Here is a 14,311-nt window from a genome sequence, read left to right as displayed (position 1 = left end):
GCTATCTACTAATGTCTAATTAGTATAGACTTTCTAATGCCTTGTGCTTTATTTCACTTTACTGTGGTGACATTTTTTGATTAAAGGTTAATTAATTGTTGTATTGTTTTTTTTAAACCGGAGTAATACTATACTAAGAGCAAAAACCAAAAAAATATTTTTTGTTTTCTCATATACTTCAAATATATGACTGTTATGTTCAAGTTATGAACATCCATTTCGTTAATTAGCAATATTTTCTTTTTAACTGCAAATCAGTATCTCTGCAAGAACTAAAACGCAATTTGTTTTGCAGTAGAGTACTTCAATAATACGTTTATCGACAAATCTGAGCATCCTTTCTGTTAAAACCATGAAGTAGAGGATTCAAGATTCTTTGAGCCTAAGCCACTGGTATCAAACATTTTAGTGGATAGAGTACTCTGCTGAGAAGTGTATTTGGACCTTTTTGGACATTTTTAAAAAATGGGTAGATTACAGCTTACATAGAAAAGACAATAAAAACTACTCCTGGAGGAGATGCAAATTCATCTTCTGAATCTCACTGAAGTTAGTTAGGTACAGAGCCAGTCCTGCTTGAGGTACTTTTGAGACTACTCAGAAGCAGATGGAGAAATATGAAAAAGAAAAAAAAAATATTGCCTGAAATGTTATCTAGGACATGACATTCACGCCCCCTCTTTATTTGGGGACTTTCATGGCCTTTGGGAAGTAGTTCCAGAAGTAACATGCCAATTTTGCTGAAGTCCCACTGTCACTTACTCAGTTCTGTGGAATTAAGCTCTCGTTTTTTAGGTGTCGGTTCCTATTGTTAGAATAGAGAATAGTCCATAACCCGCTGAAGTAATTTAGTCCTACAGACCTCTGTGAGCTTTGACCCCGGCCCTCTGGCATTGTATTTCCCCACACTCAGAAATACATTGCCTCACTATATTTGCATGCTTCTCTTCTGGGAAATGCAGCAAGACTCTCTCTCTTGATCTTTATATAGAAATATTCTAAATTGGTGTCCTGGTTTTTCTGGAAGTGGAGCAGACAAAGAATAGCAAAGCAGAGATTTAGTAAAATTAAAATACTTTAACTTGAGGTATACCTAATAGATTTAAGTTTGTACTTCTCTCAATCACTTTTTGATTTCCTTTTAGGCAGTATAAACAGTATGGTTATCTTGAGAAAGAATTTGCTTAAGTTTAAGGTATGTTTGCTTAAGTTAAAGGTATATTTGGTAGTTTAATTTTAAAGAAGCAAAGAAAAAGTAGAATTGTCTCAGATTAATCAAAAGATTGACAAAGTAAAACTTGGCCAAAAAGAAGGTGGGTGTCAGCTGAAGTTGCATGTAGGGCACAGTGTTCAAGTTCACGTGTTACTCACGGTAATTATTGAAACCTGCGTCTTTCCCTCTTTCTCTCAAGTATGTAGTTAATAATTGCCACTTCGTAATTATTAGAATCTTTACTTTTCATTTAGGTTTATTACTGAATTAAATACAGCTTTTTTTGTTAATCTGATGCAAATACTGTCCTCTTAGAACTGATATATCTGCAAGTGTGCAATGTAAATGCAGTTTGAATCAGCATTGCTGCCTTTTCAACTGAAAATATCTAGAAATGTTGTCAACCCTGGTGAACTGTTGCCAAACTAAATACTTGATGAAGGACATCCCCTTACCATTGCTTGTTGGAAGCTAGGCACATAACACCAAGGGAATTGCTCAAAGTTAATTCTGCTCTTACAGTGTTTTCCTAAGCATTGACTGTTCACTGTTGGAAACAGGAAAGTGGGCAGGAAAGATCTTTAACCTGACCAGAATGTTCTTATCTAGCATACCAAAGGACTGTATTTACTTTGATGTAATAACCATGTGTGGCACTCTGTGGGTTACACTCAATGCCATCTGTGGGTTTTGTGTATATTCAAACACTGCACAAATATTAAGACTATGAATGATTATACAGAACTACTGCTAGATACTATGCCTGTTTAAAAAGTCAATGTGTTAACATTTCTTGTTCTTGGGGGTATAAGTACACTCCCTTTCTCTATTATTCTTTTGAAAATTTACAGAGCGTTTTCATATTAAAATGTATTTATTTTTTTCTCTCTCTGTCCAAAATATTTTTTGACTAAATTTCAAACAAATGATATGCTTTTCAACCATTATAGACAGTTTATACTAATTTAATTTGGGTAAAATGCTGAAATAAGACAATTTGGATTAAAGGTAGTATTACTTTCTGCATTTCAGCACCATTACATGTAACTGTACTTAATTAAATAATTCCTGATTGTTCTATGTATTGCAGAGGAACAGACATCTTCTGCTGGGAAACCCCAGAAAGGACTGGTAGATCCTTACCCAACATTTCAAAGGAGAAAACCTGCTCGTTTTCTTAAAATTGGAACTCCTTTCTATCAGGACAATCAACTTCAGGTCAAAGTCTACTGGAAGAAGACAGGTTTGTCAAATTTTTATTTTACTATTTTTTCTAAGGAGTAACTATCTTCAACTGCAGAACATTGATAAAATACAATGAACCTTGTACAATCATTCAAAGGTAAATCCTACATCTACCCTCCCTTTACTTCACTGTCACATTAGAGTGACACATTGTCTCTCCTATTTGTGTTAGGGATGTGTAAATGTCTGTCAGAGAGAAATGACATAAATCAGCTACCCAAAAATTACAGTCAGTCATGTTGGGACAGTGAAGTGAGTCTTCCCAGACCTGAGGTAATTTTTAGTTTGGTGGAAATTGCTTCTGTAAAGTTTTAAATAGGGGAGTAGAATTTGGCCTTAGGTTCAACAGAGCTTTTGTGGCTGTGAATGTTGTCTCCCTGAGTGTGGTCAGAGGGTCTCAAGCACATACAGTTCCCAGGTGGATTTTCTGCTGATACCACTGCAGTATCACTTGTTGGGCTTTGTCGGTTGAGAAATTAATCAAGAAATGAAAGTATATGGAAATAATGCAGTGTTGTCACAAAAACTAAACAGTAGCTTGAAGCACAAAATTTCAAGTTTTACTGGCTCATGTTAACGCCACAGTAGGCTTTATGTAAAGCTTTATCAGTCGCCTCGGATTATAACAGGATGAATACTTGGCCACAACCACTGAAAAAATCTTTAAGTTGGTTTTCTGCTGCATGCACCCTTCTCTTTTTCAGAAAAATCTAACAGCAATTTTATCTTTAAATCTTCCAGTCTAAAGGAAAATGCCATAAATTTTGAGTGCCTAATCCAATTCAGAAATCAAAAAAGAGATTTTCCTTTCTTGCCCTCTAGGAGCATGTAGATTGTTACACATTGCTCCAGCTTAGCCCTAACAGGTTCATATGCTGTTATTTGAAAATGTGCCAACACTTAGTGTTTTAACTTGGAGCAATCTACATGTGTAGCAGTAGCATGCGTATACAATCCATTTAATTTTTGTGTTTGAAATAAAGGGCTACAAAATGGATAATCACCTTTTCCTCTCAGATTTTTTAAGTTCTTAAAAATATTGAAATATTGTAAATGTTGAAATATTGAAAATTATTGAGAAACATTGAAATATTTAAGTTCTTTTGGCTTTAGATGTGTGCAGCACCACCCTGAACACTGTATAACCATTCAGTTATGCTATGTAACATAAGAATATGTCACACTGGATGGTGCGGATTGTGAGAGGTATCTTTTGTTTCTTAAAAAGTGCCTGCCTGTTTGAATGGTTACCTTTCTAGCCCTGTTGTATCAAATACTTTCAAATCAAATGTTTATTCCTCCACAAAATCTGCCAGCTTTCACTCAGCCTGACTACATACACGTTTTAGATGTTTGTCTCTATCTCGGCTGTGCTAGTTTATTTTTTTCTAGCTTTCTCCATTATATTTCATTTTTGCCTAACTTCATGGAAAGCTGGAATAATTTAAAGTTTAAATAAACGTTGAGGCATTTTTAATTGTGAATACTAAGTTTACCTAATAATATGGTTTTGGTTATCCAAAGTGTGATTTATATTTTCTGAGCTTGGGACTTAAGCGTTAGCCTTCTGGAAGTGAGATGTCAACTCATTGTCCAAACTCCTTTTATAGTCAAAAAAGAAAAGCAGGTGACTTCTGAAGCAATTCATCCCACACAGCAGCTGAATCATTCTCTGGAGATGCTTCTCTTCCTTACTGAGTACTGCAGGGAGCCTAGACAACTCATTTGTAGAAGGCTTGGAGATGCCAAACATCTCTCCGTGACCTGAGGTTCAATTCTGAGCAGTTTGGACTGAAAAAAAAAAAAGGGACAAGATTTGTGCAATCTCCATCATTCCAAGATAAGGAGACGATGATGTCTCCCACAGGTGTAAGGCCGGGTTGTGCAACTCACAGTCTACAGGCAAGATTCATCCCAGTGGAATAATTGATTCAGCTGCAGCCCTTTTACTGACAGCCTGTTTCCAGAAGATTATCTGTCCTATAACCAAAATGCCAGCACCCCTAGTGAAATTCACCTTACAAGGAGTTTTCCAAATTCACTTTTATAGTTAATGGAGGAAAAATCATGACCAGACAGCAATATTCATCCTGTTCTGAAGTAGATATCTTGAACTAGGTGTCCACTAATTATAATGGTAACTTGAACATCAAACTTAGAAATAGATGTTGCACCGTAATTACTTAAATGTTGACATCTAAGTCTGGAGGTGAATCCCACACTGTGTTACATACCTGGCAGTAATATTTGTAGTAAAATTTACAAATGCCTATAAAAATAAATAAGGTAGTCAGCATTCTCATAGTGGCTGAGACAAGAGGCAATTAACATTAAATTAAGTCAGGGAATATCTTATAGCTTGGAAATTATAGTGTTTGGAAGTGGTGTAATCTCCAAAATTGGAGATCTTCAAAGACAGACGTGGCACAGATCTGTTAGAAATGACATGGGCTTGCATACTGTCACCTTGTGCCAGGGTTGGACCAGTTGAGTTCCTGAGTTGCTGACTGTACAGCTACTCGTCTTGTGTGAATCCATGTACATCCAGTTACAGAAGAGGGACACCCAGACACCACGTTTTGGTGATGTGGTGGGAGCAAGCTGTGACATACACTAGGGTATTTAGCTATATGCCCCAGCCATGCAGTGGAAGTTGCCTTCATTTCTCTCACATAACGAACAGTGATAACAAAGGTGTGTGAAGAGGGGCAGAATATGGCAGTTTGTCACACTTTTTTCTTTACTTTTTTTAAGAAGAAAATATCTGTGTTCTGAGTGACAGCACATGCAGTAACTCAGCAAGAGCCATTGCCTCGTGTGGAACTGAAATATAGCCAGTTACCTGCTCCCGAGAAGCTAGTGGCTTCTATAAGCTCTTACAGGAGTTTGGAGGTTATGTAGTACCTGGATGAGGTACTGACTGCAAATTTACTAGTGACAATTTACTGCAGAGCAAGGAACACAGCAGGAGAAGGATATTGGCTGTGTCTTGTCTTTATGAAAGACAGCAGTTACTGGAGCCAGCTGCGTTGGGAACTGTACCCACGCTTCTTTCCCCTTTATGAACTGCACTGTCTCAAGTCATGTTTAGGGATTTGTAGCAGGTATAAGAATGAAGCAACTGTCATAGGAAATACTGGTAGGAATACGCCACTATACTGGTAGGAAAACGCTAGCATCTGGGCTGTTTTGATCGCAGACAGGCAATCAGAGTTTAAATCCTTCCTGACAGGGCATTGACCTCTTTGTCTTCTTCACGGTGGGTGAAAACAGGAGTCCCTGTTGATTGCTATGATGTTCTCATTATTTTGTGGTTTGCTATTAAAAACAACACTTCTGTAGTCCTAAATTAGGATGTGTGACTTTAAAACAAATAAAATTTAAGAAAACATCATGAAGCCATGTGAAAGAAAAATATTGATAATGGTAACAGTTCCCATGACATCAAGACATAGGAGTCTCAAGCTTGAATATGTTTGACATTTGTAAATTAAGCAAAAATTCAATTGGTTGTCGCAATCTATGCTTTGTCTGGTTTGATTTTGAATTTTTTTTGTACTTTCTGTGATAGACTTCATGGTCCTAAAAAGAGATGGTTGCACAGGTGACGAAATAAATATGTTATTTAGATTTTGTAATTTTTTAAGATGAAGATATTTAAACCAGCATGGTGTGGTGATATAGAGTGTCTTTTAGCTGTATTGAAAACTTTAGCAACCACTAAACCAGCAGTCTGTCGCTTTGTGAGAATGTTACTCATTTTCTATAGTAATGGCTTCTCAGAAATTTTTGTTGCATTCTCAAATTCAGTGGCTCTGCCATTCTACTTAGACCTAAGAGCATTATTTTTTTTTTTAAATTCTGTCCAAACCCAAGATGGCTCTATAGAAGAGTTTTGTATTGCCTCACCACACTGTAGCATCACAGCACACCACAGATTACAGAAATAAACAGAAGGAAAGACTTGTGTGGATTTCTTGCAGTCTCAGACTACTTAAGAAACACAAACATGTTCCTAGGTTGTTTTAGATTATTACTTTACTTTCATTAATCCCTTTGTTAGCTGAGAAGTTGTTCTGATTTTGAATTTGAACCATTTTACTCTCTCTAAAAAGGTCAAAATAGAACAGAATCATAGAATAATTTAAATGAGTTGCAAGGGACCTCTGGAGGTCAGCTGGTCCAACCATCTGCTCAAAGTAGAACTCTGAAGTTAAATCAAGTTGTTCAGTCCTATCTGTAAGGCCCTAAAACAGATGTTGTTATTGTTTTCTGAATGACAGGGAATTTGTCCTTTATGAATGTCGGTCTGCAGAGGGCACCTAGGAGTTTACTGCAATGTACTTTAGGATTTCCAGAATGTACAGTGACGTCTCTTGACATTCAAAGATAGTTCTTCCATTACTACGAAGAAGATGTATTCCTGTCATTTGCAGATGTGCCTCTAGGAAGACAGTGAAAGACCACAACGACAACATCAGGGCTGAAGCTCTTGCTTTTATATCATCCCTCTGGATAGAATGCATCAGACCTCTATCCTGTGCAGCAACTGCAACAGAGCGGGTGTTGCAAACTGTTACTGGACTGGCTTTATGATATGGTAAAGAAGCGATTGCTTGTCAGTACTCAGAAACTGAACACAGCATTTGAGTTAAAGTCTGAGTAAGTGGATGGAAGATCCTATTTCCATATATATGCACCATAATGTGCCACAGTTTGGTAGCAGGAAAGACTTATTTAGGCTTGTTCTTCTTAAGTCCCATTAGCTTCAGTAAGCATGAGGCATGAATGGAATGTAGGATCTGGACTTTACATTAAAATAAATCTCTTTCTGAAATAATCTTTCAGTTTGAATGCTTCAGTATGATGGCAATAATAATTTTGCTTCAGGATGTACGCTAGCAAAAATAACTCCACACTTCAAGCAGTGCAAGGTGCTTAGCAAATGCACATAATTTTGCTAGCCAGAGTCATCACAAAAGCATATTGTAATTATATGAATACAATAGCTTCTTTCTGAAAGAAGAAAATGTCTTTCACTTGCTGCTTCTGACTTAGGCCTGGGATTAGAGAAACACAGTACATTCCTTAAAGAGCATGAATCCCACTTTTGTAAATGAAAAGAAGAACTTGCTTGTGGCCAGATTTTTTGGCCATCTCGACTGTGTGAAATTAGAAATTATGTGCTATTTATGTCAAACACTGAAATCAATTTAAACAAATCACTTTTAACTCCTTGGTGCTGGAGTCACAGAGTACCATCCATTACCAAGACTGGATGCATTCTGAACCCTTTACTTAAAAGGATTAGCTACTTAGAAAAATTAAGATCCTCAGTGTCTTGTGCAGTAATCAAGACTGAAAGTGTGAAAATAAAAAAAAAAAATCCTTATGCTTCCTCTGTTCCTCAGTGGTTTGGCAACTAGAGAGCTGAGATTTTGGACTTCAGCTGAAAAGCCTTCAAATTGCTGCAAATTTGTGTATCTTCAGGGTATGAAAATAAGATAATTCCCATAGACAGAAGGAGAAAAAAATTATTCTTTATAAGCTCGCTGCATCAATTCTCATCACTTGCTGCAATAATTATAATACATGAAAATATTTAAATGTAATTTAGTATGATGATTTCTTTCCAAAGCAATATGTCACAATAATATTTTCTAACCCATTACTCTGCCTTCAGTACTGTTTTCTCAGTGTCTGTTATTTGAGTGTAATGTAACTCTCCTTGCTCAGGTAAAGCTTTAGTTTCCTTCAGTTTTCTTTGAATGAAGTCTGTGAGCATGTACGTCCCCTGTTTAAATTAAACATTTAAAGTACTTCTAGATATCTAAAATCAATATATCTGCCCCTTGGTTTTGCTTAAAAAGACAAATATTTAAAATGCATTAAGGCTTGGCTTCAGGCTTCTTTCTTTGTGTTCCTGGTAAATGCTAAAGCAGGAAAAAAAAAAGAACACTTAATGCAGGGAGAGGCAAAGAATCCTCCATTGTCTGATAAATCAACCAAACAAGAGTAATGAATTAAATTACAGGGAGGAATAAAATGCAAGGCAAGGCAAAGCAAACAGAAAGCTGCCACGAATGCTTTTAAAACCAGATCTTAGGAAAACAAAATTAACTTTCACTTAGTTCAGGGAGATAAATGAAGTGACTGTATGTGCTGACTCTTGGTTTGCAATAAGGTATTTCATATGTCAGATTTTAAAATAATTGAAAGCTTTCCCCATGTTATCCTATGGTCCTTTCTCACAGAACTAGTGCCATTGAAGCTAATGAAACCCTTCAATACCAGTTGGAGTTTCTAGCTGCTATTGTAAAGAGTTCAGCAGTAGTTGTTTAACACTAGGTTTGGTACTAACTGTTGCACTAGGAAGATCAGTGTTTGAGCAGCTGGCCATTTTCTAATGATAGATATTTAAGCAGTAAAATATTTGTACTTGAAAGTATCAACGTGGTCCAGATCATTCTTTCAACAAGAAGACCTTGCTGTTAATTATAGCGAAGTATACACCAATATGTTCCCCTCATATTTATGCGAATACAGAGACATTAGCTCAGCAGAGGCTGATTGTTTTGGTACACATAATGTGCATTTGTATTTAGGGATTTAATTAGTATAGCTTGCCCCAAGCACAAGAATCTTTTGCTTTTCCACATGTGCTACAGCTGTCTCAGAGGCCTGTATCCTACGGGCTTCCCCAGCATCCTGACTGGGGAGGTAAGTAATGCTGTCAGCTTTAGCTGTTGTGGGAAATCATTCCGGAGTTAAAAGAATATCCTGTATCCTGTCAGAAGTATCCTCTGCGTGATTCCTACTCCTCCGTTACTTTGTCTTACATAGGCCCTAATGTAGTTACAGGAACAAAACTTTTGTTATTCCACTGCTGTTTTTTAAAATCTCTTTGCCTTTTTGCTGCCTGGAGAGACTGAAAAAGGGAGCATCTGACCATCTCCAGTTGTACTTTGTAAACTGACTACAGAACTTGGACAGGTTGGTTTATGTCCAAATGTGACGTGCTAACTATACTTAAAATGTTGCTGGTGGGAGTCATGAAAAACATCAACAAATAATAACAGTTTGGTAGAGCAGGTAGTGTGCAACTTCTCAAATAGTATGCAATTGATTAGTGGGACAAATAGTAAAGTTTTAAAGTCATATTTACAATAGGGGCAGCCTCAGTGGCATCTCGCCTGTCAATGGGATGATGCTGGGGAGTCGTTTCAGGGGCACAGTTTCCTGCATTTCTTCATGTTTCCACAGGAACAACAGAAAACCATTACAGAATGCCTTTCACTCGCTTCCAAACCTCCGTACCTTTCAGGGTAGGTGGTTAAAGTCCTTGGTGTGAGAGACTTAGGGGCAAGTCTGTCCAACGATTAGTCCCAGGAATATCGTTGGAAGTGATTCAAAGTCTGCCAGGAAATCAAATTATCAGAAGCCAAATCAAAACTACCCACTGTGGTCCCAGAGCTCAGACAGCACAGAAGATTGATTTTGCTTAGCAGGCACCCACTGATGCCTGCTGAAGGCAGATTGTGGCTGTGCTGTACTGGTTTGATCCAGAACATTAATCAAACTAGTTCTAACTTTGTACGATTGATCCCCTTACTGCTTCATTTTAAAATGTACATAATGTATGCTGTTCTCAAGCCTTCAGTAAGACCTGAATCGTACTCCAGAACACCTTTAGTAATTGTGAAAGACTATTTAATTTGACTTAAATTATGCATTTAAAAGAAGTCTTCTTTTTATACTCCAACTTAATAACTGAATACAAATTTAAGCTGGATTTCTTTTGAAGTTACATTACAAGATCAAATAGAAATGTAATTGCAAATTACCTGGTCCATGAGTGCAGTCCAAAGATAGAGCATTGTTATGTGGGAGGAGTACTGCAGATACACATTCAATATTGCATTGCGAAATTATTTATCAAGACTTGACTCACTTCAAGGCATTAAAAAAATTAACCGGCCAACTAATAAATAAACTCTCACCTGATTTTTAATTCTTCAGGAAAAAATGTTTTCAAAACCAGTATCTTTATGTTCCTTCAATAATATCTGTCATCCCAGTATAGTTTTCTACGTTTCTTATTACTTCTTGAGTATTACCATAATCTATAAAGTTCATTATTTTAACAACAAATACAAAAATTGGATATATACCCACAAATATATATATTTATAGTGTCACTAAGATTGTCATTGGCAATGTCTGTTGTTAGGCAGTCTGAATAACTGAGGGCTAAAACGGGAAGCTTTTTGCCATCCAGTTCTTCCCCTTCTTTCCCTAAACTGTATCACTAGGTCTCATTCAGTCAAAGCTTTGCCTTGTGTGCTTACCTATCGTACCTGGAACAATGCTACCATTTCTACTGTGAGGAAAAAGATACTGAGGTACTGCAGTTTAGCAAGATACTTTTCGTCAGCAACGGGGTAATAACTGCTCATGAGCGCTCTCTTAGCCTGCCTAAGTTCTGAAGTAGAATATTTTGCTTATGATCCAGGAAAGTTTAAACTATCAGCAGTGAGTCATCATGCTCATGGTGAAGATGGTTTAAACTAATGAGTGTCTTTTTGTAAATTGGGTCAATTTTCCTCCACATGCCTCTTTTTAACCTGTATTGTTTAATTAGCCTTGTTTATAAGGGGACCATAAAACCAGTTGCATAAACAATACAGACAAGGAAGGAAACTGGACTATTTGAATGAGTAGCTAGAGTTGGAGGGAAAGACACCAAAAAAGAGTATCTGACACTAAAATTAAACGTCACATGTATGCAGCTGATGAATGAGTTCTTAAACACCAGTTGCTTTTACTGCTGCAACCGTAAGCTGAATATAAAAATATTCATAGTAGTCTAGACCAAAGATCCATCCCACCAGGTATTCTGTTCTTGTCAGCGGTCAAAAGCAAATGCAAAGGAACATAAGAATAGGGTAAGCGTGTAATGATACTTCTGCAGATTATTGTCCCAGCTTCAGACAACTTCTAGTTCATGGGATTTCCTGAGCCCAATGTGATTTCCTTGTATTTATTCACTTCTAATGCATCTATCTTCAATGATAATATCCAATGTTGCAACAGCATCACATAAATTTTGGGCATCTGAAACATCCTGGTTTATGGAGTGTCAGAGTTTTAAGTGCTTGTTCTCTGAAGAACCGTGGGGTTTTTTTTATTTGTTTTGAAGCCACTTATTCTAGCTTCATTTGAATACTAATTCTTACATTTGAGAGACAGAAGACAGTCAAGCTCTGTTCACCCTGTCTGTAAGCACATGATTTTATAGATGTTTAACCTGTTTTCACTCTGTTTTCTCGTAGACTCAGTAGTCTTAAACTGCAGATTTAGAAACTGCCTATTAATGCCATTAACTTTATGAATAACAGTTCAGCAAAGCAACATCCTGATACGGCACGCCCTGATGCATACCATGAAAGTCCAGTTTTGGAACTTGATGGAGCATTGTACGTGCGTGCAAACCCACCTGTATGGCTTTTGCATAGGCTATGAGAGAGAAGGGAGTAGCAGGTACAACTCTGTGCCTCCTTCCACTGCGGAGTTAGGGGTAAGCTGGGTCTGTACCTTCACTCTGGAACGGGGAAAGACTCACAGATTACCTACCCTCCATATAGCCTCCCCACCTAAATTAATGTCCAGGTTTGTCAAAGTTAAACAGAAGGCGAAAGCTAATGATAGAGTACCTGGTGACATTTTCAATAGATGTATAACTGTAGCAAGCCTTGGACTTGTTTGGTTGAGTTTTTTTCTTTTTTATTAAACGCAGGTTTTGGATGCGTAGATACCTTTGAAAATGTGGCTATGAGGCAGTAACGTAGGAAGCTTCTATTCAGGCTACAAGCAGCTATTGTGAGACTTGGAGCTTGCAAGAGGCAAATTTCCTTGTAATAGAAACCAGAGCGAGATACTGTTGAACTCACTTTGTATGGGATGGTGTGTGTGGGAAAAGGAGTGAGGGTAGAGGTAATCCAGCTTAGAGATGATCCCAAACTTAAATCCCTCAATATAAACATCTTTAAACCTTGAGGCTACCTAAGTCTAGATATGGACACAAATACTGTGGCTTAGGCCTGTCTTTAGATTACACACTAATTGTTAATATCATTTTTGGAAAGGCTTATCATTGTATGATACAAAAAATGCGTTCTATAGAAATAAAGTTTATTTTAAATGGCATAATGTGAGAAACAAAATCTTTGTGATTTAAACGATACCGCTTTTATTCCATATAAGAGCAGGGAACAGTATAGTTTGCTTTGTTAGGAAGCATTTATTGAATGAAGTTTAAATGTCAGCTGAGGGTTTTGGTGTTTATTTTAATCATACTGCTTGAATAGGTGATTATTAAAACATTCTTCTTCTCAGAGGTGTCATGAATACCATGAATTTCATAACCAAACATTTGACACTTTGGTGGTTGTTTGTTTTTTTTTTTTTTTTGTACCACTGGGTGAATCAATGCACAGGAAGCTAAAGAGCCAGAGCTGTTTTAATTTCTTTTTTTTAAGATAAGTTACTTAAAATGCCTGAGACAGAACACATCAACAACATAATTTTTACAGGGAAAAGAGCAGTGCAGAGAGGCTCACAATGCGATAGCATATCGGTGCAACGTTTTATGATTAGTTGAAGGTAAATTGTGTTTACCTGTGTATCCTAAGACTGACATCTCACTTTGCACTTGCTAAACTACCCTAAGTAAAATGACACTTGTTATTCTGTCTTTGTTCCATGTCTTATCATTAGCTTCAGATTTCAAATGTTGGCAAGAAACGCTGTGATTCAGAGAGGCATAGAATGACTTGTGAACCAGTATGTGAAGAAATAAATAGGTGTTATGGTCAAGTACTGACTGAGATCATGTTTTGCTTCTTTGCAGTACGCTGAAGTACTGGAGAAGCCTGGAGAAGAGAAGGCTGAGGGGAGACCTTATTAATGTTTACAAGTATCTAAAGGGTGGGTCTAAGGAGGATGGAGCCAGACTCTTTTCAGTGGTTCCCAGTAACAGGGCGAGGGGTAACGTGCACAAGCTGGAACACAGGAAGTTCCGATCAAATATGAGAAAAAACTTTACGGTGAGGGTGACAGAGCACTGGACCAGGCTGCCCAGGGAGGTTGTGGAGTCCCCTTCTCTGGAGATTTTCAAGACCCGCCTGGATGCCGTCCTGAGTGATGTGCTCTAGGCAATCCTGCTTTAGCAGGGGAGTTGGACTAGATGATCTCCAGAGGTCCCTTCCGACTCTGAAAAATTCCATGATTCTGTGATTCCGTGAAGTGTTCCTTCTCTAACTGTTCTTCAGTCGTGCTGTTATTGCAATGCAGCAAATACCACGTGGATTACTTTATACTAATCGTGTCTCCAAAACTGAAGCAACTAGTAGTAAATAACACTGCTTCCTTTATTCACTTGGATTTTGCCCATATTTAAGCCTTCCCTGCATATTTTTCAGGACCTCTCCAGCAACCGAGTCTTAGCAGAAAAAGTGTTTATGGAAACTTGCGTGTTGTAGAACTCTGTGTTGACCTGGAGAGGAATGGTGGCCTGATAAACAGATGGGGCGCAAGCCTGAGAGAGCAGGAGACACTTCATTATATTCTGTCATCTCAACTATTTACATAATAGTTCTTGGTGTGGAAATACAGGCAGGTTACACTGTAGAGCAAACACTGCTGCTCATCCTTCTGCCAGAATGGTGGGTTGGAAGCAGTGCCGTGTTGAAGCCTTTCACTTGCACGTATCTTTGGGCACTGCAGAGATGATAAAATGTTCTTCTTTATGCAAGGGATCATAAATTTCACCATTTACCATTGGTACATTTACAC

At 37.6% G+C, this 14,311-nt stretch overlaps 1 protein-coding gene across 1 annotated transcript in view; it reads left to right on the top strand.

The window, feature by feature from the left end:
* ANOS1 (anosmin 1) overlaps positions 1 to 14,311 on the top strand; it is a 149,990-nt gene that overhangs the window by 116,225 nt on the left and 19,454 nt on the right. The window contains exon 9 of the mRNA XM_054188862.1: positions 2,304 to 2,456. Coding sequence (XP_054044837.1) covers positions 2,304 to 2,456 — 153 coding nt within the window. The remainder of the gene's footprint in view (positions 1 to 2,303; positions 2,457 to 14,311) is intronic.

The sequence above is a fragment of the Rissa tridactyla genome, chromosome 1 (assembly GCF_028500815.1).
Source record: "Rissa tridactyla isolate bRisTri1 chromosome 1, bRisTri1.patW.cur.20221130, whole genome shotgun sequence".
Lineage (NCBI taxonomy): Eukaryota > Metazoa > Chordata > Aves > Charadriiformes > Laridae > Rissa > Rissa tridactyla.
The sequence above is the reverse complement of the archived record's forward strand: the minus strand, read 5'-3'. Positions and strand labels throughout refer to the sequence as shown.